Below are 26,986 nucleotides of genomic sequence, written 5' to 3' on the forward strand. Positions count from 1 at the left end.
GTTTTTTCATTTTCTGCGTGCAATGCGGATCCGTTTTGTGCTCTGGGCCTGTTTAGGCCATCCCCTTATGCTATTGCTGTGTGTGTGGGAACAGTATGCGAATGCATGCGGGCTTTAAAACTTTCACGTCGTGTGGCCGCCTCTTGTCAGCGACGGATCCTCACCCCATCTGTATGTGGTGTTTAGGAGAGCACCACAACTCCACTGATTGTGAGGCGTGCCAGCAGATGAAGCCGGAATCCCGGCGGGAGAGCCGGATGAAACTTCTTTCGGCTCGTGTGTCCAGGTCGGCGTCGTCATCTCACCCGGCCCCTGCGGAGGGTTCTCGGATCCGCGGCTTCCCTCGTCGACTTCGATCTTCTCCCAGGTCGCAAGAGCGCCACTCACCTCTTGGTAAGTGTAGCAGTTTGTCCCCGAGGGTCGGGTTCCGGCCTGCCGGGGGTGTGGGCACTCCGCCGGTGGTGCGGCCCAGCGTGTCGTCCACTTATCTGCTATTTCCCGGCGTGGGGGCGACCAGAGCCCAGAAGGGACGTCAGCGGATCCCTTGCAGTGTGCGAGGGACTCTGCGGTGTCGCCGGTGGCTCCGGAACCAGCGCCGACTGGTTCGGATCCAGGCTCTGAGGATGTGGTGCCGTTGGGGTGCGGCCCTTCGGGGTTCCCTCCTTCGGACCATGGCGCCTCTGCTTCGCCGCAAACTCCCGTGGGAGTCCCTGTGGTGTAGCGGGAGGGCGCCGGGGCTTGGGTCTCACCCCGAGCCCCTCTCGGGACAGGCGGCAGCCTTGTCCGAGGCCGAGGTGACACCGCTACGGCGCCGGAGGCTGCTGGCCCTGGTGGCGCCACAGGGGTCGGCGGAGGGCCCATCTCGCCCTGTCATGGGTTGCGGCTGGCAGGGGACTCCTCGTCCCTCCCCAGCCCTTCTCGTCCCTCCACCCAGGCGACTCCGGCCCAGCTCCGGTCTCCTGTGCCGTGTGCTGTGTCGGAGGTCGCCCCGGTGTCTCCTCCGGCGCCGGTCGACAACGGTGTCCTGCCTCAGGTTGCGGATTATTCGGCGCCTGGCCGACGTCAGGTCGTTGGCTTGTCTAAGGACGCCTCCTCTTCTTCAGAGGTTCGGCGGTTGCTGGTGTCCTCCTTGCCGGAGATGGGCCGCCGTGTTGTGGCTTTTTCCCCGACGTCGTCTAAAGGCGGATCCTGCGGTCTTTGCCGGAGGAGCCGCAAGTCCCTCTTCCTTCCTTCCTTCCGACCTTGGCGCTTCCTTCCTCCGGTTGGGTTGGGGGATGGCCACCTTAGCTTGCAGCCGTCACCTAACGAGGAGCTGCTTTCCACTCCGCTGGGCCCTACGGAGGCGGGTGCGGCTTTCGCTCGCGCTGTTTCCACAGCTGTAGGAATTTTGCGCATGGGTGATCCAGCTACTCATTTCCCCGCAGATCATCTTCTGGAGGTTCTCCATCAGGGCTCTGGTGGTAGGGAACTTTTGCTTCCCTTCGATGGTTCACGCCACTCTTCTCTCTTGGGGACTTGGGGCCGTCCCACCACGGGTGACCCGGTGCCCCAGGACCTTCTGCACCGCCACCATCCCGCACCGCGTGATCCGGTGTCCCTTTCTCTTAACCCTTCGACCAGAGGCTCCCTTTTGCAGTCTGCCTTTCCTGCTTTGCCGCTACTGTTGTCTCCCCCGTCACGGGAGGCCCGCTGGCTGGATATATGTTTGCTTCGACCAGTGCGGCTCTGCGGGCCCTTAACACACTGTGTGTTTTGGTTAGGGCCACTTCTTGCTTGTGGGACTCGACGGAGACTCTTATGTCTGCCGCTTCTCAGGAGGGTGCCTGTGTGGATTTGAGACACCATGTCTTGGATGGTCGGGAGCTGGCGGCATTTATCCTTCGCTCCGCTCTGGACATCTCAGAGGTGCTGGGTCGTGCCATGACTTCTTCGGTTGCTTTTCGTCGCCATGCCTGGCTTCGGGACAGTGTGTTACCGGAGAATGTTCGAGAACGGCTGGTGGACTTTCCCTTCGATGGTGCTCTTTTGTTCCATGCCCCAGCGGACTCTGCCATCCAGAGGTCCTTGGCGGGGCTTCGCCCCACCCCTCCCACCCCTCCTCCTCCTCCTCCTCCTCCTCCTCCTCCCCCTCCCCTCCTCCTCCTCCTCAGTGACCTGCGTGTTGATCTGGTTCTTGGAGCTGTTCTTCCATTGGGGTGGGACGCCCTGGTTGTCTTTTCTGTGTGCTTCATGGCCACTCGAGTCCTCCTTGCTGAGGTTGTGGTTCTGTTGGCTGCTGGCCAGCCCTTTTTGACTGTGTGTTTTTCCTTTGGGTTTTTTACACCATGCTCGGCCTTTTGCGTTTACCCTCTGGCTGCTTGATAGGCCTCCTGCGGGGTTTTTTGCCGCAGGTATTTTTTTGTTGTCCTCTACTGCGGAAGTTTCCTCCTAAGACGTTCCCATGTCTTGGGATATGACATGCCCTATGTGGGGCAGTGTTGGCTGTTATATAGCCCTGGTATGTGCTGGGGAGTTGTTGTCGCCTGCGGGCTTCTGCTCTTCGTGGCGATATGGTATGTTGCGGATGCAAGCTCCTTTGCCTTTTTGCTTTGACTGTTTCGTTCTGTGGTGTCCCTGGCGTCTGGCGGAGCTTGCCAGTGCCGCCCTCTTGTTCTTTCTGCACCGTTGTGCCTTCTTGGGGCTTTAGTGGGACTGTCATCCTGCCTTCTCCGCTGCTTCCAGTGGGACTTGCACTCGGTTCTAACGCTCTCCCTGAAGGGATGGTCCCTGACTTCTGTACCCTCTTGTGGGCGCAGTTTGTCCCTGCGATTCTTCCTGGGTGACCTTGAGGTCCCGTTTTCGGCTTCCACATGCTTCTTGCTGCCGGCGTCATCCTGTCTGGGATTACCTTTGCTCTGCCTCTTCTCCTTGGAGTCTCTAGGTTGCTCTTCCCCTTCGGTGCTCCTTTCCTTGGCCTAGGGCGGAGGTTTTGTTGCCTGGCGTGGGGTGTTTGGCCTCTTTGTTCTTTGCCTTGTTTCCTCTGCTGAGTGAGGACAAGATAGCTTCTTCTCTTCTTTTCCCGAACCCCCCCAACCCCCTTGGGGTTGGTGGCCTCCTGCTGGCGGGGGTTTCCCTTTGCCTGGGGGACATGGCTCCTCGTCCTGTTTTCGGACTCTGCCCCCGTGCGGTCCTCTGTTATGCCCAGGTGGGTGGGGTCCTCTAGCAGACCCTCCTTCCTCTTTGGTATGGCTAGGGTATCTATTCTACGTGATGGAATCTGTGGCTAGTAGTCTCTATCAGATGTACGAGTTACTTACCTTCGGTAACGATATATCTGGTAGAGACGATTCTAGCCGCAGATTTTTTCAAGGCCCGCTCTTCCTCCACGTTCTGGGAGGGCTTGTGATTTGGTCTTTTGCACTCGCTTCCCTGTGGGTGGCTGCGTCTTCTATGAGTACATTCTTTCCCTCTTTCTGTCGGGCTGTCCCTTTTTCCTCCCCGTTGTCACATGGGAGGATAGGTTTGTTGGTACTTCTGGCTCTTTGCGATCCTTGAGGTTGGGGGTCTTTTGGCTGTGCCTCTGTCCTTGTTCCTGATGGGGGTTGTCACACTCTGTGATGTGGATGTCTTGGTGTTTTGTCGTTCCCTGTGTGTCCCCGTCTGGTTCCCCGTCCTTGTCTTTGCTTGGGGTTGTAGTCCTGTTGCATGTTATTGTGACATTTTTACATATGTCCATTGTCTCCGTGGGGGGCTGTGTCTGTACTGTGAGAAAGTGCCATCTTTCTTGCATGGTATGCCCCCACTTTTTGCTGAATTGCTGAATGTACTTTGACTGAGTGTACCCTGGACTCCTGCCAATCAGATGCCCAGGGCCTATGCTCCTTCCCTAAACACACAAAACCCAAATTGGCAAACCCTGGCCACATGTCAGCCCCTGGTAAATGGTACCATAGGTACCCAGGGCCTTGTGACCAGGGACGGCCTCTGAGGGCTGCAGCACTCATTGTGCCACCCTTAGAGGCCCTGTACCGTTACACACACACACACACACACACACACACACACTGCCCTTGCAGGCTGTGTGTCTGGGTGCAAGACAAAACAAAGAGTCGATATGGCACACATCCCTGTGTGCCATGCCCATCACCTACACTGTCATGGCATATATCAGCCACCCCTCTAGCTGGGTGCCCAATGCCAATGGTGTGGGCACAGGAGCAGGAGCCCTGTGCCCCTACAGTACCCAGGTCCATTCCTGGGCACTGTAAGTGCAGTGCTGCCATTTAAGAGTACATGGTGCTGAGAGCTCGTCAAACACGAGCTCCACAGTACCATAATGGCAACACTGAAGACTGAGAAGTTTGGTATCAAACTTCTCAGCACATTAAACCCACACTGATGCCAGTGTGGGACTTAATGTACCAAGCACCCCAGAGGGCATCTTAGAGATGCCCCCTAAAACCTAACCTACAATCCATGTCTTTTCTGAGGCTACCTAGGCTGCCACACAGCAGACATGTTGCTGGACCCCTGGGTAGGAGAGCCCCTGCCCTCCTGGTCCTGCAACAATGCACATCCTGGGCGAGGTGCTAAGTCTCCTCCCCCAGGATGGGCAGTGGGAAGCTTCAAAGGCATGCCGCCTCTGTGAGCTTCCCCAGGCCACTGCAACCCCCCACTCTGGCGGGAAGCTTGGCCGGAAACCCCAAATAAGGACAGGGGATGTGCCAGCCTGCCAACCCCACCCCTCAGGTGGGGGAGGCGAGGTGTAGCACATCTCCGGGCTCTCGCCATCTTGAAGATACGGAGCCCTACCCTATCAGGACTAGGCTACTGCCCCCCTCCCACAGGAGAGAGGCAGGATAGGGGTGTACCCACCCCAGGACAGGGACCCATTGGTCCCTGCCCTTCACCTACCTGTAAAGCCCCTAAATCTAGTATTTAGGGGCACCCTGAACCTTCCTTCCCCAGATTCCAAAATCCGAAGAAGAGCTAGAAGAAAGAAGACCTGCCCAGCAGCTGCTAAGAAGAGGAAGACACAAACTGCTTTGGCCCCAGCCCTACCGGCCTGTCGACCCTCTAACCTGCTCCTGCTCCAACCCGGCATCTCTTGTGGCCAGCAACCTCACAAACCCCGGAGGACCTGGCTACCTTTTGACTCTGAGCACCTGGGACTCCCATGAGTTGAGTAGAGGCTCTACTCAAAATCTACTTCCAATCCCTGGCAGCAGCCCGGAACCGCGAATCCAGCACACTCTGCACCAGCCAAGCCTGGCCTGTGCCGGAGTGAACAAAGACCACGAGGACGACCCCACGGCGACTGTGACCTCGAGTCCGGCACCCAAGGACCTCCCTCGATACTCCTGAAGAAGCCTGTAGCCTCAGAACAAGGTGCCCCCCCAACCGCGATCAACAGAGGGTAAGATTTCCCGACACCAAAAGGCACCCCTGCACCCGGCGCCCCGCGGCTCCCTGTGCCCAAACCCGGGGTACCTACCTATCCTCCAACTTACCTCTGGAAGTGGTGGTGGCACCTGAAGAATCCTCGTCCCCAAGCTTGCAGTCTTTTTCTAAACCGGAGTTTTCCCAATAAAATCAATTGAGCGCCCGAAGGCTCAAAAGCACTCTGCACCCAGCTGCCCGAGTGGCCCTGGCAGTGCAACCTCTACACCCATTTACTTCCCCACTTGCCCTGAGTAAGTGACCAGGAGCCCAGCTCCCACAGCCGCGTGGCCTGCTAGTCAGCAGCCACCAACCAAGGCCCACCTATCCCTAATAGGATAACATTGGGCCTAACTCTCTCTGCACCCGGCTGCCCTAGTGCTGCCGGGAGTGAACCAACTGTACCTACCTGACCTTGGGGGACCCCTGAGTCTATGCCCAAAACCTCAACTCTGCCGTAATTACTTACCTGTTTTGGATAAAGGTACCAGTACTGAGTGTAGGCACCCAGTACTGGATTACAAAGGTAACGAGAACATACTATACCTGTAACTTGAATTTTCTTCCATAGGGAATCATTGACTATTTTCTAAGTGTCAACTCTTAAAATAGCAAAATATTGTCTAAAAATCATCACAGTAATTAAGTCGACTTTTATCACTTGATTCCAAGTACTGACCCAGGACTGAATCTAGGATCCAGTCCTGGAATTTCAAAAGTAATCCTAAAAGTAATATGTGGCAAATAACATGAAACTTCCATTGAACTCAATGCATTATTGTGTTTAAAATAGTGTTGCCTATTGCAACCACTTGTAACTGTTTACAAAAGTCAATTGCATATTGCAAAATTATTTATATAAAGCATCTCATTCTGAGAAAGTATATTTTAAATCCAATTGTTGGTTCTAAAATAAAACAAGCATATATTTTTTATATATAAACCATTGGCCTAGAGTTCAGACCATTTGCTGACTGAGTGTGTACAACAAATGCTTTACACTGTCCTCTGATACTGCCTTACTGCTCGACCAAGCTACCACTTTAGAGAGTAAGGTTATATCTAACTTTAGCCTTTGTCAAGCCTCTGGGGACTGTGGACTCTGTACACCCTGTACCTATTTGGGAACAGTATATACAGAGTCACTTTCTCACATGTACTGGCTGGGTTGCTGCTCTGTTCTTTATTCTTTCCGTGCCTTTGGGTACCGCAGTGCCGGGCGCTGCTCTTTAGGGTGTTGTTCCTCACCATTCCTTTTTCTGCTCTTTCGCACACTGTTCCTATACTCTGTTTTGTCTGCTGACTCCGCGTTGTGGCGCGGAAAAGTTCTCTGAAGAAAACTGACGTAGGAGCGCCGGGGTGGGATTTATGTGACCTTGCTGACGTCACGTATGTGGACGACGCCTGGTTTTCCGGATCCAGTCTCACGCCTGGGGATAATTCTACATGAAGGAATCTGCGTCTAGAATCTTCTCAACCAGATACATCGTTACCGAAGGTAAGTAACTCATACGATAAGTCACCTTACATTTCTAAGGTGGTTGAATCTTCTTTAGACATCAATCCAGTTGTGCTTAAAGTTGAGAAGATTGTACCAGAGAGATATTATCGGCGCTCCTTCTAAAACACAACCTTGCCTACCATATCTGACTCGAAAATGTTAGAAAAGGGTTTCCATTTGTATAGAATATTTCTTGTACCCAGAGTAAGCATAAGTAGTTCCATATTGGAAGCAGGCATATTATCCTCACTATTTGTTTATCTTTGTACTCCTACAAGATCGTGAACTGTGTTCAATTGCTTTAGAATGGCGATTCTCCAAATGAAATGAAAAGAGAATCTAGATTTCATTAAATAAAGGGGGGATAAAATTATGCGTGTAACCTTTTAATGCCACTCTGCTGCAGTACCTTTCAAGAAAATTAACAACAACAATCTAGAGTTAGAACACCACTGTCCTATATAATCTCCTCTCAGAACTCTCCTCCTCTTTCAGTGTGCCTAAAATATTATCTTCTTCTCCCATGCTTTGCTAGCTATCCGCTGTCATTAATCCTCTTCTCCTTTTCTCTATGGATTATCTCTAAAAAAAAAAAAATTAATAATTCGCTCCTTTAATTATTTCTTCCATGTACCTTTTTTTTTTCTTCTCCAATACCTGGGATGAGGCAGAGGGATAATGTTAGCCTCCGTGCCTTTAATTAAATCTTGATTATCTTTTAATTTTATTTTGAGAATTGCCATTTAATTGCAAGACCTGAGGCTACCATTATGCATGTTGAAAGTCGTGCATCACCACATTTGACACATGCTCTATTGGTCTAAAATAATACTTTGCAGAAGTCCCAGCATTTGGCCATTCAGCTTACTTACGTATTTGTTCCAAACGTCCTCCAGACTGATATAATTTACATGCCATAGCACCTCTCAGAGAATGCGGTTTAAACATGTTCACATCAACATCTGCTTGCACATAATGTCTTACACCCATCTTGCTATACTTGCAGAACTCCCCGCCTTATGTGGTTTATCATATTAAATCAATAATTGCTTTTCTCCATCACTCCTATGTTCTAACATTCTCTCTTCAAACACATGCAGACAATCAACAACACATAATTAAGAATTTTGTGAAAATCTAGGATAAAAGACTGACTCCGACATGGTTTTGTTCTCTTCCATATTTCAAAATATACTCCGTCTGGACCATAAATCCTACTACTTATTTAAGGCTTTAACATCAGAAGATCTTCTACATGATATAAACATAAGAGTAGATATTTTTTCTGTAAGCCTCTTTATTTCTGAATACTTATTTACAGGCCACACCTGAAACAACCATAAGACCAGATTTGCATCCCACAATAGTACATATCGTGCTCTGGGAGATCTCTTCAACCTCATACTCTTCATTATCATACATACCATCACATTCCTACCTACCGGCCTTCCGTCTACTTCAGCATGTCCAGCAGAGACTGCTGACCTATAACAATTCATAGTCCTGTACTCCTAACCCGTTTCCTAATGCGCCACAAAAACAATTATTACATCCACGAAAGGAGCCTCCACTGGATCCAAATTCATCGCCATGTACCAACTATCCCAGTCTCTCTAAATTCCTCTATATCTTTTCCTTGCGCCGGGAGCCCACAATTCTTCCAATGACTCTGAAGCCCGGCTCGAAAGCCCCTGCAAACATTTAGATCTCCTGACACCTCCCAAGCAAGAAGGTTCAGAACTCCTTCCTGAACCAACGGATATTCCTGGCCTTCCCCATTTCTCAAAAGACCTTTTCCTACAGGAATCAAAAAAGATATTGCACATGCCCATCCATCACAGTCAGAACCTATACATGAGATTCCCAAAACGGTGTCACCAATAATACTCTCACATTTAGCAATACTATCTGTAACATAGCAAAAAGAGGAAATGCATAAGCTTTCTTCCCCTTCTAAACTTGCTGAAAAGCATCCACTGCACTCGCGTCTGTATTCGGTATCCAAATTGGCACCTGGCAAGTCAACCTGCTTGCGAGAAGATCCACCTCTAACGGTCCCTAAAACCGTTGCTCTTGCAAAAACAGCAATTGTTCAACTGCCAACCGCCGAAATCCCTCAAATGATGAAAATTCTAATCTGCTGACACATTCATTACTCCTGGTAAATATTCTGCTCTCACATTAATCATGTGCTCCAAACAAAACTTCAAAAAATCCTTTTCCAGCTCTGCCCCAATCCGGCCAGAATCCGCAACATGCAGACTCTACTCGGTCAGTTTCAGCCAAAACAATCATTGCCAGCTCGAGTGTTCATGCAGTTACTAGGGATGATGGCGTCTTGCATCCTAATAGTCCCTTACGCAAGACTTCATGTGCGCCCCCTTCAGGAGTGCTTTGTACGTCCGTGGAAGCAGGCTGTTATCTGATCTAGTGTTGGTGGACGGCCGCACCCATCGCTCTCTGCAGTGGTGATGTACACAAAACCTTTCAAAAGGGTGGCCGTTCATCGACCTGGTTCAACAGATAGTGCTAACAGCAGACTCATTGCTCACTGGTTGGGGACCTCATCTCCAGAAGCTAACAATTCCGGACATGTGGAACCTGCAGCAAAAGTAGCTTCACATACATCATCTAGAACTGCTAGCGATTTTTCTAGTGCTCAAAGCGTTTCAAGTAGATCTAGTAGGCAAAGCTGTCCTGATCCGTACAGACAACATGGCAGCAATGTATTACATACAAAAACAGGGGGACACACTTTCCAGCTGCCACAACTAGCGCACACCATCTGGAGAAAGGCTATACGTAACAAAATGTATCTCCTGGCAGAACACCTTCCAGGAGTAAACAGTCAGATTGCAGATCTGCTCAGTCGTCAAAGACAACGGATTCACGAATGGGAACTCCACCCTCAAGTTCTCCACCTATTCTTCCAAATATGGGGTGTGAGAAAGTGGCTCTGTATATACTGTTCCTAAATAGGTACAGGGTGTACAGAGTCCACAGTCCCCCAGGGTTTGACAGAGGTTAAAGTTAGATATAACCTTACTCTCTAAAGTGGTAGCTTGGTCGAGCAGTAAGGCAGTATCAGAGGACAGTGCAAAGCATTTGTTGTACACACTCAGTCAGCAAATGGTCTCACACACTCAATAACTGAACTCTAGGCCAATCAGAGTGAGATGTTTCATATAAATACTTTTGCAATATGTAATTGACTTTTGTAAACAGTTACAAGTGGTTGCAATAGGCAACTCTATTTTAAACACAACAATGCATTGTGCTCAATGGAAAATTCAAGTTATTTGCAACATATTACTTTTTAGATTACTTTTGGAATTCCAGGACTGGATCCTAGATTCAGTCTTGGGTCAGTACTCAGAATCAAGTGATGAAAGTCGACTTAATTACTGTAATGATTTTTAAACAATATTTAGCTATTTTAAAAGTTGACACTAAGAAAATATTCCAAAGAGAACAGTCAATGATTCCCTATGGAAGAAAATGTAAGTTGCAGGTACAGTATGTTCTCGTTACTTTTGTAATCCAGTACTGGGTGCCTAGACTCAGTACTAGGACCTTGATCCAAAACGGGTAAGTAATTACGTTTTCAGATATTATACGATTTTTGAAGAATATTTAAAGATTGCAGAAATCGACACTTAGAAGAAATTTCACAGAAAAACAGTCAATGATTTCCTATGGAAGAAAATTGGGTTACGGGTAAGTACAGTTGTATGTATTTTTTTGCAGCGTAAATCTTTCTGGATTCACTATGCTGTGCATTATTCCGCGATCTTGTGGTTGGGTCCGGATTCGTAGTCTTTTCTTTGTTTGTTTTTTTTTTTTTGTAGCCCAGGTGGGCGGCGACGACCCACCATTTGGTGCACCTCCCGTGACGTCGTCGTGCTTCCTGCGGAAGTCCCACCTTTGGGGCGCCATCTTCAGATTCTTTTTTCCGCCGTTGGGTCTGGATCGTCATCGGGAAGCTCCAGAATTACAATCGAAGGAAGAAGAAAGAAAAGCGAGTTTCGTCGATAACTACTACGAAGATATCACAGGAAAGGAATAGATTACATCAGGAGCGCGAAGAAAGGAAGTTTTGCGCCTTTTTCTTCGACGCCCTTGGAGAATGCGCACTCAGAGGCCCTGAGCGCAATGGACAAGACGCCATTCAAGTTCTGCCCTAACTGCCACCACAAGTTCGCGCAGAAGGACCAGCATCCGGTCTGCAACCTCTGCCTACCGGTCGACCATCAGAGTAAGGACTGCAACGCCTGCTCAGCCTTCGCACCGAAGACGCTCCGAGTGAGAGATCGGCAGAGAAGAGCCAACGCCAGCATGGATGGCAAGGGTAAGGCCCCGTCGCTCTACGATCTGGGCCTATCCACGGACGATGAGGACAACGTCGCCGAGGGACCCGAAAGCTTCACGGTCGTAGAGACCGACAAGAAAAATGAAGACGAGGTAAGAGTATCGTCGAGCTCAAAACAGAAAATACCTCAAACCCGAGGGTGACTCGAGAAAATCAGAGTCAAAGTCCACGTAGGGAGCCCCGGCGCCGAAAAGTTCGATGACCAAGGGGGGAACCATGGACAAGAGGCCGAGCGGATCCTTCGAAAAGGACTCCCTGGTGCCGAAAGACGCCGAAAGGCAAGGATCGTCGAAGTCGACCCATGAGACTGGACGCTCGATGCAGAAAGAGCGGTCGACGTTGACGCAAGTTCCGTCGAAAAGGCCCGCGGTCGACGCCGAAAGCATCTCCGAGATGGAGAAAAAGAAGAGGCGGCTCGAGGCCGAAATGGATAACATCCTTCAAAGGAAAAAGGAGTTCGATGCCAAGATGAAGGAATTCAAGATTCCAACGGCTCCACTGACGAACGTCGTCGAAATCGAGGACGAATTCGACACCGAGGGGCTGACAAGAGATCTCGAAGAGGAAGACGAGACACCACATAAAGGCAATCCTATATCACAATCAGGCATTGCAAGGTGGATAATCAAGTGCATTCAGACATGCTATGCAAAGGTAAAACGAACACTGAAAATTCCCCCTAGAGCACACTCCAGACGTAAACTAGGGGCTTCTATGGCATTCTTAGGGAATATAAATGACGTCTGCAAAGCTGCAACATGGTCTACACCTCATACATTCACAAAACAGTATTGTGTTGATGTGTTAGCAAGACGGCAATCTAGTGTGGGCCAAGCAGTTTCACGTACACTATTTCAGACGACTGCAACAGCTACAGGTTAGCCACTGCTTTGTGAGATAACTGCTGTATAGTCTATGCAAAGCATGTGATCTGCAGCTCACATGCCTCAAACGGAAAATGCTAGTTACCCAATATGCATCTGTTCTTGGCATGTAGAGCTATAGATTCACATGCGCCCACCTACCTCCCCGAGTACCTATACTCGTTGCAGTAATACCTTACTTATATACATATATACGTGGACATCTCTTACTACCCTTACTAACTCCATTATCACCCTCTGCTTCAAACAATCTAACAATGGAGCTGATGCCCATGCACACTATCACCGAAAGGAGGAGTCACCTACCTTGTGACTGGAAAAGACTTCTTCGAACAAAAACACAGTGCAAACATGCGGCCCCAACACTAGATGGCGGGCTATGCAAAACATGTGAATCTACAGCTCTACATGCCAAGAACAGGTGCATACTGGGTAAGTAGCATTTTCCTTACAGTACAGCGAGGACAGCAGACAGAACGAGTATGGTATATTCTTTGCATAACTCCTGGTGTACAGTAACTATAATTTTTAAGCAGAAGACTTTGAAACATGTCAAGATCAATTTTGGTCTGTCTGTGAATTTTTTTTTTGGGTTAGGACTGAATTCAAGAAAGGCATTTGCTTCCGAACTCACATCTCAGGATGTAAGCACTGACTACAATGGCTCACATGTTAAAATCGAACAAACTAAGATGTATGTGAATATTTTCTCTCATTCTGATGAGGGGCATGATTGGGACTCACTTGCCTTGATCAATTATAAAATGTATCCTAACTTTGAAGAGGAGCCCCAGGTGCCTCACAGCAAACAAAAACAGATGGTAGTCAAAAACTGTTTTGAAACAAACTAAGAAGTTAGCAGTAAAAAAAAAAAAGTTGATACAGGTTAAAAATGGTGCATTTGGGTCCCTACCACACTATGGATCCAAACTGCATCAACTCCAAAAGATGTGAATTGCTGTCACATCTGTGGTTAATGTCAAAACACTTGCCAAGGTTTTAAGTACTGGAAAAAATGTTGAAATCTTTTCACTTCAAAGTACAATTTATAGAATGAAAGAAAATTAGTTGATGAAGCATTGAATTTACACCATATTCGATAGTGTGAACGCCTCAAAGAACTAAGAGAAGAAATTGATCCTATCACTTGTCGTCCGCCTGTGCTGGTCCAATCACCCTAATGCACAGGGGAAGATGGCAGAGTACCCTATTGCTGATGCTCCATATACTCCTGACAATGAATTAGACTGTGAAGGTGGATGTTGCAGTATAGTCATTGTCGTTTCATGGCGTCTATTTGTGAGACATCTGTGCATTTTTTGTTCTGTACAGTAATTTATTATGTTGGCTGTCATTTACTTTCTCCCTTGTCTGTAGTTCAGTGTTTGGTTGGTCGATACTCAAGTTTGTGAATTCCAAATTTGTATTGTTCTCGAAACTGCTGTGTTTTCTCAAGTGTTCAGAAACTTTGATTCTCAGTCTTTTCCCCGTGACTTGGTGTGACTTACTTACCATTGGAAATTCAGAAGTATGCCCAGACGGTAGTGGGTTGGAGTTTGGAGATGGGGCAAAGGGTAGATGGAAGGGGAGTCATATGTACTGACAGAAAATCACTGTGAGTTAGACCCATATCGTCAAAGGTATTTGGAAGTATTCAGGACAGTTTAACCATTATCTCACCATGTCACCATCTTTCAAAGTTAGATTATTTGTGATTTAAAGTATTGTATTGTAATGGTTATATGTGTCTTGCAATGTTTGCAATATCTTAATTGTGTGTACCATGTAAAAAAATCTTGGAGAAATATAGTTTGAAGCTAGATCAAACAAAGATTGTATCTATTAGTGACAATAGTGACAAAGCAGAGCTTAGATGAAGTCTGTCCACAGCAAACCTTTGTCCCTGCACACCTTTAAAACATTTTGTCACTTGTCTGGCAGACCATGATGTTAGTTTTCCTCTGCCCTCTCTTGTTGTAGAAACATAATGGAGAGTAAGTGAAAGTAGTGAGGTGATTGAGTTGATGGCATTCACCCTTGAATAAAGCCCCAAAAAAGGCTCTACAAAGATTTGCTTTGTGTTAGCAACTCATATCCTCAATGTATTTGAAGCAGTGGTTGTTTACTTCCATTTTCATTAGAATGAATGATATGAGTTTCTCGCTTTGATTTAGTCTTTTCTTTGTCTTACCAGAGCCAAAACCAGTGTATGCCCAACCTGGACAACCTGATGTGGACCTTCCAGTCAGTCCATCAGATGGGCCTTTACATAATTCAGATCATGAAGATGGGATGCTCAGGTATTTCACTTTGAATCTTTATCATTACTTTTTTTCTTTTCAATGTGCAAGAGGTGTGTACTCAGTCATCATTTTTACAGGTGATTTTTTTCTTAATTGTACTGTGGAGTATCTCTTAAGGGGATGGGATAGTTTAATAGAATGTGTACTGTGAAACAGGGCATCAAAATAATTGTTTTGGGATTAGTTGTAAAGAGAAATACGTTTCCTTTCTTTATTTCTCTGATAAAAGTGGGTTCATTGTTGAAATGTAATGGTCTTTTGTTGGTTGAACATTCAGAAGGTTTTTTTTCACTATTGTATGAAAATGTATTATCTGATTCATTTTTAGGCCAAGCATGAAGCTGGTGAAATTCAGAAAAGGGGATAGTGTTGGTTTGCGATTAGCTGGTGGTAACGATGTAGGAATTTTTGTAGCTGGAGTTTTGGAGGACAGTCCAGCAGCAAAAGAAGGATTAGAGGAAGGTGATCAAATTCTGAGAGTAAGTCTTTGAATTTAGTTGATTAACATATCTATTTATTTTGGTAATAATGCTTGTTATTATGTGTATTACTGACAAAAGTTTGAATTGAGATGGCGCATTAAAAACATGCCTTTTTCCTTTCTGGGATTTTGATTCACAACTGTTAGAATATGCTCCCTCGTCATTGAGAATCTTGGAGTCCTTTTTTTTCTTATTAAGCGAAAATCATAATAGACCTGTATGTTACTCGTCCTGGCTCTTTCCAGTACTCATCCTGGGGATATCACTGCCACATAGTAGCTGGACTGGTAACAGCTTATGTATTTGTTATTAAAAGGTGATGCACTCCAGCACTGTACAAAAACAAATGCATCACAGATGGAAGAAATCCATCCATGTGCATTGGTGCTCCCTTACCATTTTCTTTTTTCCTGCCAAACAATGTAGATCCAAAATCAGTTTTCTGCCGCTCATCTAATTACTTAAGTGTGACCGAGCCATGATACTCACGCTGTTATCTCACACACACCACCCTTTTTTCACTCGCCACAGAGTGGGGTGGGATCACCAGTTCTTGCTCACCCATCCCACAGAGCGCATGTGGGGAGATCTTGCATGAACAGAGTACATCACAGCGATTTCTGCATGCATTGAGGTGGGGTCTGTTCTTTTTTTATAACCACATTTTTTTTCTCTAAGAGAAAAAACCTAAACTCACAATAAGCAGTTCCACATTGTCTATAAGACAAATGCATTTACAGATCAGGCACACACGCATCATACATACAGTCCATGATACTCCCACCACTTACCCCAGATCTTGTCATACTTTAGCGGGCATCCTCGTGCCTCATAAATAGCTCGCTCTTAGTGAGCACATCAGTCCACTCCCTTCCTCCACTCCCTCAGCGAGGGGGGGCTATACACTTAAGTGACGTGCAGTTTTTCGCTTGGCCACCAATGTAGCCACTCCAATAAAATACTGCTCCATCCTCCATCTCCCAACCTCCTCTAGCTAACCCTGTAATGCAATCCTGGGGATGAGGGCAATTGGACGTTTCAGAACCAAAGAAAGTTCCCCCTTACCCAGAACTGGGCATGGATGAGGGGGAACAGCCAGACAAGCCCTGACCACGTGGAAGAAGTCAGTTTTCAGTAGGGACATAGCCTGGGGAACCCCATCTGTTCTAAACAGTCCACTAGGGGGTCAGGTAAACGAGGTGCAAGTAATTAAGTTGGATCTTGCAGAGGCAAGCGCCGTTGATCAGATTTTGCCCACTCGATGCGAGCACTCTTGTTACTTAATATTTGGAGTTAGGTGCTCAGTGAGGAGGTAACCATCAAACACCCCACAATTCAGATCCACAGTTCTGTACAGAAATTCATATTGCGCCCTGCCACACAAATAAATAATATTACAAGTAAATGACTTCTATTAGGGAAACAAGCATAGTAGATATGAGTAGTTTAATCTTTTCTTGTTGAAACACCAGCCACACCAGCCAACACGTGTTTCGTCGCTCGGGGCAAGGTACCCGCGACTTCCTCAGGGCTTTGTATAAGTGGCACAGTCTTAAGAGCCTTCTGACTGGTTATAATTCCGTCCCAGCCTAAATATAGCTGGGAATAACAGTAATTTCACAAGAGTTTCTATCCTAGTAATCAGCGGTGCAAGATTCAAAGTAAGCTTCGTGCCTTAGTGATGGCTGCGAATTTCGTCAACCGACGATGCGCTGTGTGTTGTAGCATACGCGTCGTGACATACCCCAGCATCTCAGTATGGACCATAGCTGTCCATTTTTTGAAGTGGGGCATTGAATGTTTGCGCATGTGTAAGTGTGAATATGTGTTGTGAGTTTGCAGGTGTGTGTTCTTATTAATGGTGTGCACGTAAAAGTGGCTCAGTATACTTGCATTTGTTCTTCTGAATCGATTCATCTGAGCATATCTGAGTATACACTTGTGGGTGCCTCAGAATGGCAGCATAGCTGACCTTGTAGATCAATGTGTTGGCTTTCCCTGGAATAGTAGTGCCGAGCTTTGACATAGTTGATAAACTGTTCCCACTTCTGGGAATAATCTGTGACATGGTGGGCCTGCTTAGCAATGTTCTGGCTTTCCCTGGTGAAATCCCAAATAGAAGCATGAAAATCAATTTTGAAGAACCACGAGAGACTACAAGTGATACCAGTGTTTGAGAATAAAGGTACATGTATGCATTCAATACATCCATCTTTAGTTAAACTTGTGCTGCCTTTTTTCCTTAAAGTAGATATGTTAATTGAAAATCTGTGAGCACTCGACCGAGATGGTGAGAAACTAATTGTAAGAAAATAATAATTAAAGTATGTAGGAAAGTGGGTTTGTGTTGCAGTAACCCCCCACTTTTTGCCAGACTACTGATGCACTTTTACTTAATGTGCCCTGGGTCCCTGCCAATCAGGTTCCCAGAGCTTGTGTTCTTTCCCCAAAACGAACCCAATTGGCATCTCTGGCCACAGGTCAGCCCCTGGTAAATGGAGCACCCATAGAGGCCCTGTATCTTTATATATATATATATATATATACTCTCCCTCTCCCATTCTCTCCCTCTCCCATTCCCATTCTCTCTCTCCCCCTCTTCTCCCTCTCCCTCTCCTCCCCCTCCCTCTCCCTCTCTCTCTCTCTCTCTCTCTCTCTCTCTCTCTCTCTCTCTCTCTCTCTCTCTCTCTCTCTCTCTCTCTCTCTCTCTCTCTCTCTCTCTCTCTCTCTCTCTCTCTCTCTCTCTCTCTCTCTCTCTCTCTCTCTTCTCTCTCTCTCTCTCTCTCTCTCTCTCTCTCTCTCTCTCTCTCTCTCTCTCTCTCTCTCTCTCTCTCTCTCTCTCTCTCTCTCTCTCTCTCTCTCTCTCTCTCTCTCTCTCTCTCTCTCTCTCTCTCTCTCTCTCTCTCCCTCTCCCTCTCCTCCCCCGCGCTGCGTGTTTTGGTGCAGAACAAAGTGAAGAGCCGACATTGCACACATCCCTGTGTGCCGTGCCTACAACCCACTGCCCTGACATTGATCAGTCACCTCTCTAGCTGGGTACCCTATGCCGGTGGTGAGGGTAAAGGTGCATGAGCCCTGTACCCATACAGTGTCTAAGTTCATTCTTGGACACTGTTAGTGCAGTGCTGCCATTAAGATTATATGGTGCTGGGAGCTTGTCATTATTAACTCCACAGCACCATAATGGGTACACTGGAAACTGAGAAGTTTGGTATCAAACTTCTCGGCACAATAAACCCACACTGATGCCAGTGTGGGATTTAATGAAAATGCACCCAGAGGGCATCTTAGAGCTGCCCCCTGAAAAACGACCCACTTCTAGTGTCCCAACTGAGTGGCTGCTTAGGCTGATACCAACAGACATGCTTCTGGACCCCTGGGTTGAGAGCCTGCTGCTCTCGGGGGCCTGAAACAATGCACAGCCTGGGACAAGGTGCCCAGCCTCCTCACCCAGGATGGGCAGGGTTCACGAAGGGGAAGCTTCAAAGGCACACCGCCTTTGGAGATTCCCCAGATCCTTTGCTACTTTCAGCAATTGGTCCCCACTGGTTCTGCCCCCCACTTTGGGTGGAAGAATCAGCGGGAAAACCTAGTGAGGGAGAGAGGTGTGCCCACCTCTGCCAACTCCACCCTTCAGGTGGGGGGGGGCGAGGTGAAGCACAACTGAGTCCCCGCCATACCCACTGTTAAAGGGGCAAAATAGGTGGTGTACTCACCCCAGGGAAGGGACCTATTGGTCCCCGCTGTTTACCTACCTGTAACGCCCCTAAATCTAGTATTTAGGGTGCACCCTGAACCTTGCTTCCTCAGATTCCCGCAACCTACGAAAAAGAAGGACGAAAGAAGACGCCCAGCAGAGAAGGCTGCAGAGAACAACTGACTTGGCCCCAGCCCTACCGGCCCGTCTGCAGTTTTCAGAGATCCTGCACCAAAAATCGCCTTGTCCTGCAGTCCTGGGAGGACTGGCTGCCTTCAACAAAGACCGGATCTCCTGTGAACAGCAGTTCTGTGCAGAGGAAACTCCAAAGTAAGACTCGGAGCCTGCTGAGGACTAAGAAACTCAACGCCTGGAAACACCACTGCACCCGTCGCCTACGGCCCGAGTTCAAGAAGCCCACTGGTTCCAGCGAGGTCCTCCAGCGATCCAGAGTCCGAGTCCACCGTGGGTTGATCCTTCCAGGACTCCCAGACGTCGCCTGCAGCCTCTGCACGGAGACCCCTCCTACCGCGAGTGGCCCGGTAAGGTGAAATCCGACCTCAAAAGACACGCCTGTATCCAGCCGCCCTGTGCCCTGGAGAAAAGAACCCGAGGTGCACCTACGTCCCCGAGCCCTCCAACTTACCTGCGCAGCTGTTGGTTCCTCCCCGAAGTCTTCTTGGACCAAGCCTGCAGCTAAAAACCAAAAACTAAAATCTCCATTAAAAATAACCGGGCACCCGACGCCAAAACAGCACTCTGCACCCGGCCGCCCCAGCACAGCTGAGGGTGCACCTTTTGTGCTGGCTTGTTTTCCCATTTGCCCTAAGCTAAAGTCGAGGAGCTTTGCTCCCAAAGCCGTGTGGCCTGCTAGGCAGCAGCCACCAACTGGAGGCTCCCTATCCCCCATTGGATTACATTGGGCCTCAACACTCTGCACCCGGCTGCCCCAGTGCCGCTGAGGGTGTAACAAGAGTGCATCACTGACCCTGGGGGACCCCTTAGTCTAACCCTAAAACCTGAACTCCAACTGTCAATAACTTACCTGTGAACCGATAACCGACTTTTCCTCCATAGGATAACATTGACCGATTTTCTTCCAAAAAGTTTGTGTGTATTTTCAAAATCTAAACGTATTCTTTAAAAATCGCACAAATAACCAAAAGGTATTTACATACCTGTTTGCAGGAAATGTCCCAGTGCTGAATCCAGGTATCCAGCACTGAGTAAGAAAAGTACAGTGAAATGTAACTTACCTGCAATTTACTGAAAAGGCCTATTCATTTCAATGTACTGTATTTGCTAAGTGTTGCATACTACTGCTCTCCTGTAAATCAAACAAAGTACAATTTCTATTGCATTTTCAAACTGTTCAAATTTCAGTAACGTATTACTGTGAAGTATTTAATGCGTACCTGTGCCAGGCTTGCTTGGTTCTAAATAAAACACAGTATATTTGTTATACAAAACCATTGGCCTACAGTTCAGTCTCTGAATGTGTGAATTCATTTGCTGACGGAGTGTGTACATCAAATGCTTAACACTGTCCTCTGATACTGCCTTACTGCTTGACCAAGCTACCACAAATAGAGTGTAAGGTTCTATCTAACTTTAACCTCTGCCTACCTTTGGAGTCACCTGGACCCTATACACACTATACCTCATGTTGGTGTAGTATATAAAGAGCCAGTTTCTTACATAGTAGTGCTGTCTTTTTAAATGTAACTATAAGGCATGAGATGAATATGATGCTTTCACTTATATTGTAAATAACACTTTTTTTCCTAGGTAAACAATGTAGATTTCACAAACATCATCAGGGAGGAAGCAGTACTGTTTCTGCTTGATCTCCCAAAAGGAGAGGAGGTGACTATACTTGCACAGAAAAAGAGAGATGGTGAGTACTTAAATTTAATCTTGTATGCAGTTTTGTTTAGGTTTACAAATGTGGTTTCCCTAGCATGTCGCTCTCTACCAGATCATGTGTGTTTTTTACAGGCCTGTTTTGCTAATTTGATGGAGGTGAAAGAGAGGCTGGGTCCATGATGTGGAACCAGAAGAAGAAAGTACAAGACTAGAGAGACTGTCAATCAATTTCTTTTTTTATGTGAGCTTTGTTTTACTGTACATCATAAAAGAATGACTCCATACTTAAATATACGTTTTTAAATTAGCTAAATTTACATTTTAGGGATGGCATTAAATATAAATGATATTACTTATTTGTTTTCTAATTTTATTTAGTACTAGGCTCAGGTCTTTTCTTTGGGTCTTGTTTCAGGGATTCTGCTCAAAAACAGAACTATGCTTGGGGCCATAGAACATTAGCATGTAGGGACTCAGTCACCATACCACCTCAGTGAGCTCGAGTCCTCACTTGCTCGCCTAACCTTTCCAGAGAAACAAGTGAATTGGCACCTCAGAAGACAAGACTCTTGACCCACTCAGGGATCGCGATAACAGGACACACCCTTTCATTCTCTCACTCGTACTTGTCTACAAAGAGGCCTTCACATGAGTTTCTCACTGCCCCATTCATCATGCTGCACCTCAAATTAGTCCTCACTTTCCTAATGTGTGCTCCTTTCAACCCTGTGCATAGTTGTACCTGGAGGCTCCTAACTCTGAAGACCATTTTTCCAGTTTGAATTACTATTACAGATTGTGAGAGTGAGCTACAATCAATCAATCAATCATGGCATTTGTAAAGCGCACTACATACCTGCGAGGGTCTCAAGGTGCTAGGGGGGAGGGAGCTGCTACTGTTCGAAGAGCCAGGTCTTGAGAAGTCTTCCGAAGGTCAGAAGGTCTTCGGTCTGCCGCAGGCGGATGGGGAGGGTGTTCCATGTCTTGGCGGCGAGGTGGGAGAATGATCTGTCGCCGGCGGTCACGGTGGCGAGGGCGCGTTTTGCGGAGTGGAGCTGGCGGGTGGAGGTGTAGAGGCTGAGTCGGCTGTTGAGGTACGTTGGTCCGGTGTTGTGGAGTGCCTTGTGTGCGTGGGTGAGGAGTTTGAAGGTTATCCTTTTGTTGATAGGTGCCAGTGCAGGTCTCTCAGGTGGGGTGAGATGTGGCTGTGGCGAGGGATGTCGAGGATCAGGCGTGCGGAGGCGTTCTGGATGCGTTGATGCAGTTTCAGGAGTTTGGTCAGGGCTCCTGCATAGAGTGAGTTTCCGTAGTCCAGTCTACTGCTGACGAGGGCCTGGGTGACTGTCCTCCTTGTTTCGGTGGGGATCCACTTGAAGATCCTGCAAAGCATGCGGAGGGTGTTGAAGCAGGAGGAGGAGACGGCGTTGACTGCAAAATTGTTTCTGGATCCAGTCTGATGCTTTGGGATGTTCTAAGTTAAGGAATCTGCGGCTAAACAACGTCTCTACCAGATAAATCGTTACTGAAGGTAAGTAACTCGTACGTTTCACTGCTTCTTGCCTTTCTAGCCTTTTAGTAGTGGTTCCTTAGCGCGGGAACACACCAGTTGGAGTAACATGGCACTTTATAAATGGTTTTTATATTGTATAAGGAGGGCAAGAGGCTACACCATTTAAAATCCGCAGCAGTTCCTTGGCTTTTTTTTAAATTAAACTGTGCTATGCCTTGGCCCCAAAGGATCTATCGGATGGCCTTAGGACATTAGGGCCTCATCAGGACAATGAGAACCTTGGCTCATGTGTTACTGTTTTGAATATCTGCCCAGTAGCCACATGTGAATCCATCCCTACTTTCACCAGGTGCTACTGTATCAATTATCAGACAGTGTCATTTGATGATTTTGGTGGCCCTGGGCAAGAAATATTTTGAGGCCCCTGTTCAGAAGAGCTTTGAGGTTTTTTACCAATGATCTACTTATTCAAATCACATGATGCCAAACAATATTTACTTATACATTAAAAGTTGAGAAAAGTTCTCGTTCACAGTGGACCTTGGGAAATGTGGGTCCTGTGCAATTGCTCTTTTTGCCCATTCCTTCTAACTTCTCTGTTATCAGATCCACTGGAAGGGTCATTCTGCCCTCTCGGACCTGCTGTAAAGTCCACTCCTAGGATCCTCCTGCTAACAAAGGGGATTGCTTTAGTATATTCACACAAGGTGATGAACCTACGGTTTGAAGTATAAGTTACTTACCCTGTTATCACTTGTTGGTGGAAACGTTCTCACCACAGATTACTCACTGTGAGAAAGTGGTTTATTAGTTGAAGCGACTTTGTGTCCACCACAAGTAATAAAGTCAATTTCTGGTTAGGTCCAGTCAAAGGTTTCAGTAATTTAAATCTGAGCTCAACCCCTGGTAGCTATGGCAAAAAGCAGACAGCCTTAACGTAGGGAAAATGTTAAAGCATTTATAAATAACAAAACAGTTACATAGCCGAAAACACAATAACAATTAATAAAAAATAGAGGACAATAAATCATCTAATTAAACAAAACTCCAATAAGGGGAACCGAAGATATGGATTTTTAAAGATTTAAGTGGACATTGTTCCCCAAGGCACCAATGATAATCAATAGTTGTGGTATACCGGGACCTAGGTGCGCTTTGAGTTCACTCATGAAAGAGCACGAGTCAGATACACAAATAGATTGGCCCTACTAGCGCCTGTGAGTCTGAAAAAGGACTTGATGGTTTCTCTGCAGAAAGACTCTTGTCCGCCTGGGGCAAACCTGAAATTTAATCGGACACCATAGGACAGGCAGTCTGAAAATTATCACAGCCTTTCTCGAGTCCAGCAGTGTTTTGATGAAAGCTGGGTGAGTGTTCAGCTGTGTAGGAGTCATCAGCCTGTGGACTAGGAACACTCAGAGTTTATCTGACCAATGAAGTAAAGTTTTCGAGACCCTTATCTACCTACTTTTCCAGTAGCTTCTGCTTGCTCTACTGGAAAGAGGCCCAAAATGCCATGTGTCAAGACGTTTTCAAGATGGTGAAAGTCTTTGGTGACACTAAACCTGGGATCTGGGTGTGTGTGGAGAGTTTACTGTCCGAATCCTAGTATCCTCCCACATCTAACACTAAAATCCAGTTTGAAGCAGGTACTCTATTGCTAACAAACCCAGAGACCGAAGACTTGTAGGGCTAAATTAGGTTCTTCAGCAGCTGGTTGTTACAAGAATTCTGCTAGCATTCAGTTTGCTCCTTTAAAGGTGCAGTACTTTTATATGTGGATTTGACAGACCTATCGTGCAGGATTTAGCACTGGGGTCTCAACATGAGGGGAACCCACCCTGAATATTCTATTGAGCCCACGGCCTAAGTCTGAGTGGCTCACCTGTGCAGTGAAGTCTCCCCAGCAGTCCTGACCCGTGTCAAGCGTTGGCCGAGCTCTCATGGTCTACATGGTGGCGCCTGCAGTGTGAATCTGTTAGAAGGTGGTTCTGACACTATGGGGCGCCCGGATTTTTCCCTTTCTGAGCACCTAATTGTTGAGCTTTTACTGTGGGGGAGCCTCATAGGTTGTGACTCACCCACAGTGAACTCAGGATGGAAGAAACATGCTAGGGAAAGTCAGTGTGTTTTACTGTTTTTTCACTTTATTACTCCCCTATGGGGATGTGGGGCCCATGGCTAGATTAACTTCAATTAGGCCTACAGATTCCAGACATGCACTTAAGTCCAATGTAGCAAATGTGAAAAGAAGTATTCTGCGGAGTCCAAAGTCATATTTGTACTGCTTTTGGGTCATCCAGAACTGTCATATTTCTCTGAGCCAGCCATGACCAGACCCAGTCTGAGGCCTGACCTCCGCTGGATGGATTGGTAACCTTTCTTCCACAAGCTAGGGCCTCCTATCCACGAAGAGAAGATGGGTGGGGCTGCAGACCAATCCATCAATTGCTGTCGCTGGGTGCCAGGCACCAGGCTGAACCAAGGAGGGAAGGAGTTGGGTTTCAGAGGCCATGTGGCCAGAGACACTGGACGACGCCATTTTGAACAAACCCAGAGGCTGGACAAGGAGGAGGGAGCAGGGGCAGGAAAGTTATGTCGCTGTTTGATAGGACCAACAGGGACTTCCTGCAAGCCTCCTACTCAACTTTTAAACAGTGCTTGCACAGGAAGAGAAGCTCTCTCTGGGGTGTGGTCGGCGGAGGCTGAAGGTGCTGGAGCCTGGCGCAATGGGCAGTTGGAAGGAGAGACCCCATGACTGAACCCCAGGACCCAAACAGCACCAGAAGAAGAGTCCAGGACCGGTGCGCAGGAGCAGTGGCCTCTGAGCAGGGAGAAGTGAGGCCCCGAAGGAGAGCCAGGCGAAAGGCTGGCGCAGGGAGCCAGTGAAGACCGTTCCCTGCCGAAGGCACCCTCTTGGAGACCCGGAGGGCGAAGGAGAGTGCTCTCAGTGGCTGGGGGGCGCCACCAGGAGCAAGAGGACGCGAAAATGGAGGAGATCGGGCCCCTGGGGGATGAGATATGCCCCCCAGAAGGTACACGACCGTTGACGGGACCGACGACGAAGCACGTGGGGCTCCGCCGCCGGTCTGGAAACTGCCCCCGGGGTGGGTCAGGTCCCAGGGGCTGCCCCCCAAGGAAGTAAAGTCGGGGTGCGCCGTCGCGCACCCCGTGATGGTTCCCCCACGGGATGCCCGGAGCCCACCCTGGCCCCCGCCGAACAAATAGGAGGGGGAGCGCCGTCGCGCTCCCCGGGAAGGTGGCCCTTGGCAGGGGGCCAGGAGCACACCTTGGCCCCCACCGATGCTGAGTGAGGGGGAGCGCCGTCACGCCCCCCCCCAAAGATGTTCGGGGGCCCGGGACCCATCCCCGTGCCCCGAGGGTGGAGAAGGTGGGGGGAAAGTGCCATCGCACTCCCCCCAAAGAACCGCACCATGGAGGATGCGGCGTGTCTGCCCGCTGGGGGCGGGCATATGAGAAGAGTCGCGCCGGCTCCCGCGGCAGCACGCGAGGGTGCTGGCCGGGCGGGGAGCTGGCGGGGGCAGCCGGGGGAGGGCTCCCCAGGCTACCCCAATCTCGGAGGCATGCGGGGGTCCCGTGTGGGACCGGGACCCCGAACATGTAGACTTGGAGGCGCGAGGGACCCGGGTGGGACTGGGCCCCAGAAACAAGAAGGAGCGGCCGGGATGGGCTCCCCGAGCCGCCTATCGGCACCTGGGGGTCCGGGTGGGACCGGGCCCCCCACCGAAAGAAGAAGATGAGGCGAAGCCGCCGGCACCGCCAGCGCGGCTCTCCCCGGCACAGCGGGAGAGCCGCTCATCAATTATGCAAAGGAAGGAGCTCTAAGCGCCCCATAATGCCTTGCAAGGCATGGGGAGAACCTCGTTTTTGGCGCCTTACTTACTGTGTGTCCTTGTTCCTAAGGCCCCAGACAGTCTGAGGTAACTGGGATCTAGTTGTGATGTTTTGAGCTGTGTATCACTGGTGTTCTGGTACCACTGTACTGTTGGTTCCAAACTGGATTACCAACTACCCCTCACTAGCACTTGATTGTCTCAGGTTAGAGGAGACTTACTCAAGAATATGGTGTGAATTACAGTCATCCTGCTGTACGACCTCACAATATCCCCTAATTCCCGAATGCCTAATCAGTGTTTTACTTTAGAAATTGAAAAGTACTTTATTGCACACAATTCTAAATACTAAACGTTACCCAAAGATGCACTAAGCAGTAAGTTTTCCTCGTAGAAGTTTATGGGCAGTTCTCAAACATCCATGCATCGTGTGCCAGGCACCATGTTTTATTTATTTATTTAAAAGGTTTTATATAGCGCTGGCTAGATCCGGGGTTATCAGAGCGCTTTACATGAGCATAACGATAGTACAGTAATAACAACAATTGTTCATAGCGTAACATTCAGACAGGTTAGACTAAAAATAACAAATTGAATAATACAACTTGCATTGACGGGCAAAAAAGAGCTATCTACATAAATAAAATGGATATAGGTAATCAAATTTTATACAGTAACACAAGATGGAGGTAGGCTCAATGGTCTGCGGGTAATGGGTAGTTAGGTGTGAATAGGGAGGTGAAAAAGAGGAAGGGGTGGTAGTATAGATGGAGAGGGAGTATGGAAGGGGGTGGGTAAGAAAAGGCGAAGGCGGGGAGGGGAACGAGGAGGGAAGGGAGAGAGTAGAACAAGTGAGATGAAAAAGGGATTATGGACCCCAATATTTGTTGAGCAGGTGCAGTTTGAGGTCTTTTTTAAAGCTGACGTAGGAGGGGTTACATCCCAGGTCTTTTGGGAGGTCATTCCAGATGTTTGGGGCATTTACGGAGAAAGAGCGAGATTTTGTGGTTTTCTTTTTTAACCGAGGTGGAACAAGGAGGAGAGCGTTGGTGCTTCTCATCGGTCAAGAGCAGCCCTCTTTATTGAGTTTATTTGTGAGGTA

The 26,986-nt window shown here is 48.0% G+C and overlaps 1 protein-coding gene across 14 annotated transcripts in view; it reads left to right on the plus strand.

The window, feature by feature from the left end:
• Positions 1 to 26,986, plus strand: part of TJP1 (tight junction protein 1) — a 1,155,396-nt gene that overhangs the window by 818,424 nt on the left and 309,986 nt on the right. For all 14 annotated transcript variants that reach the window (XM_085644067.1, XM_085644073.1, XM_085644075.1 and 11 more), the window contains 3 exons: positions 14,367 to 14,472; positions 14,804 to 14,954; positions 20,443 to 20,551. In XM_085644067.1, coding sequence (XP_085500193.1) covers positions 14,367 to 14,472; positions 14,804 to 14,954; positions 20,443 to 20,551 — 366 coding nt within the window. The remainder of the gene's footprint in view (positions 1 to 14,366; positions 14,473 to 14,803; positions 14,955 to 20,442; positions 20,552 to 26,986) is intronic.

The sequence above is a fragment of the Triturus cristatus genome, chromosome 3_1, assembly GCF_964204655.1.
Source record: "Triturus cristatus chromosome 3_1, aTriCri1.1, whole genome shotgun sequence".
Taxonomy (NCBI): Eukaryota; Metazoa; Chordata; class Amphibia; order Caudata; family Salamandridae; genus Triturus; species Triturus cristatus.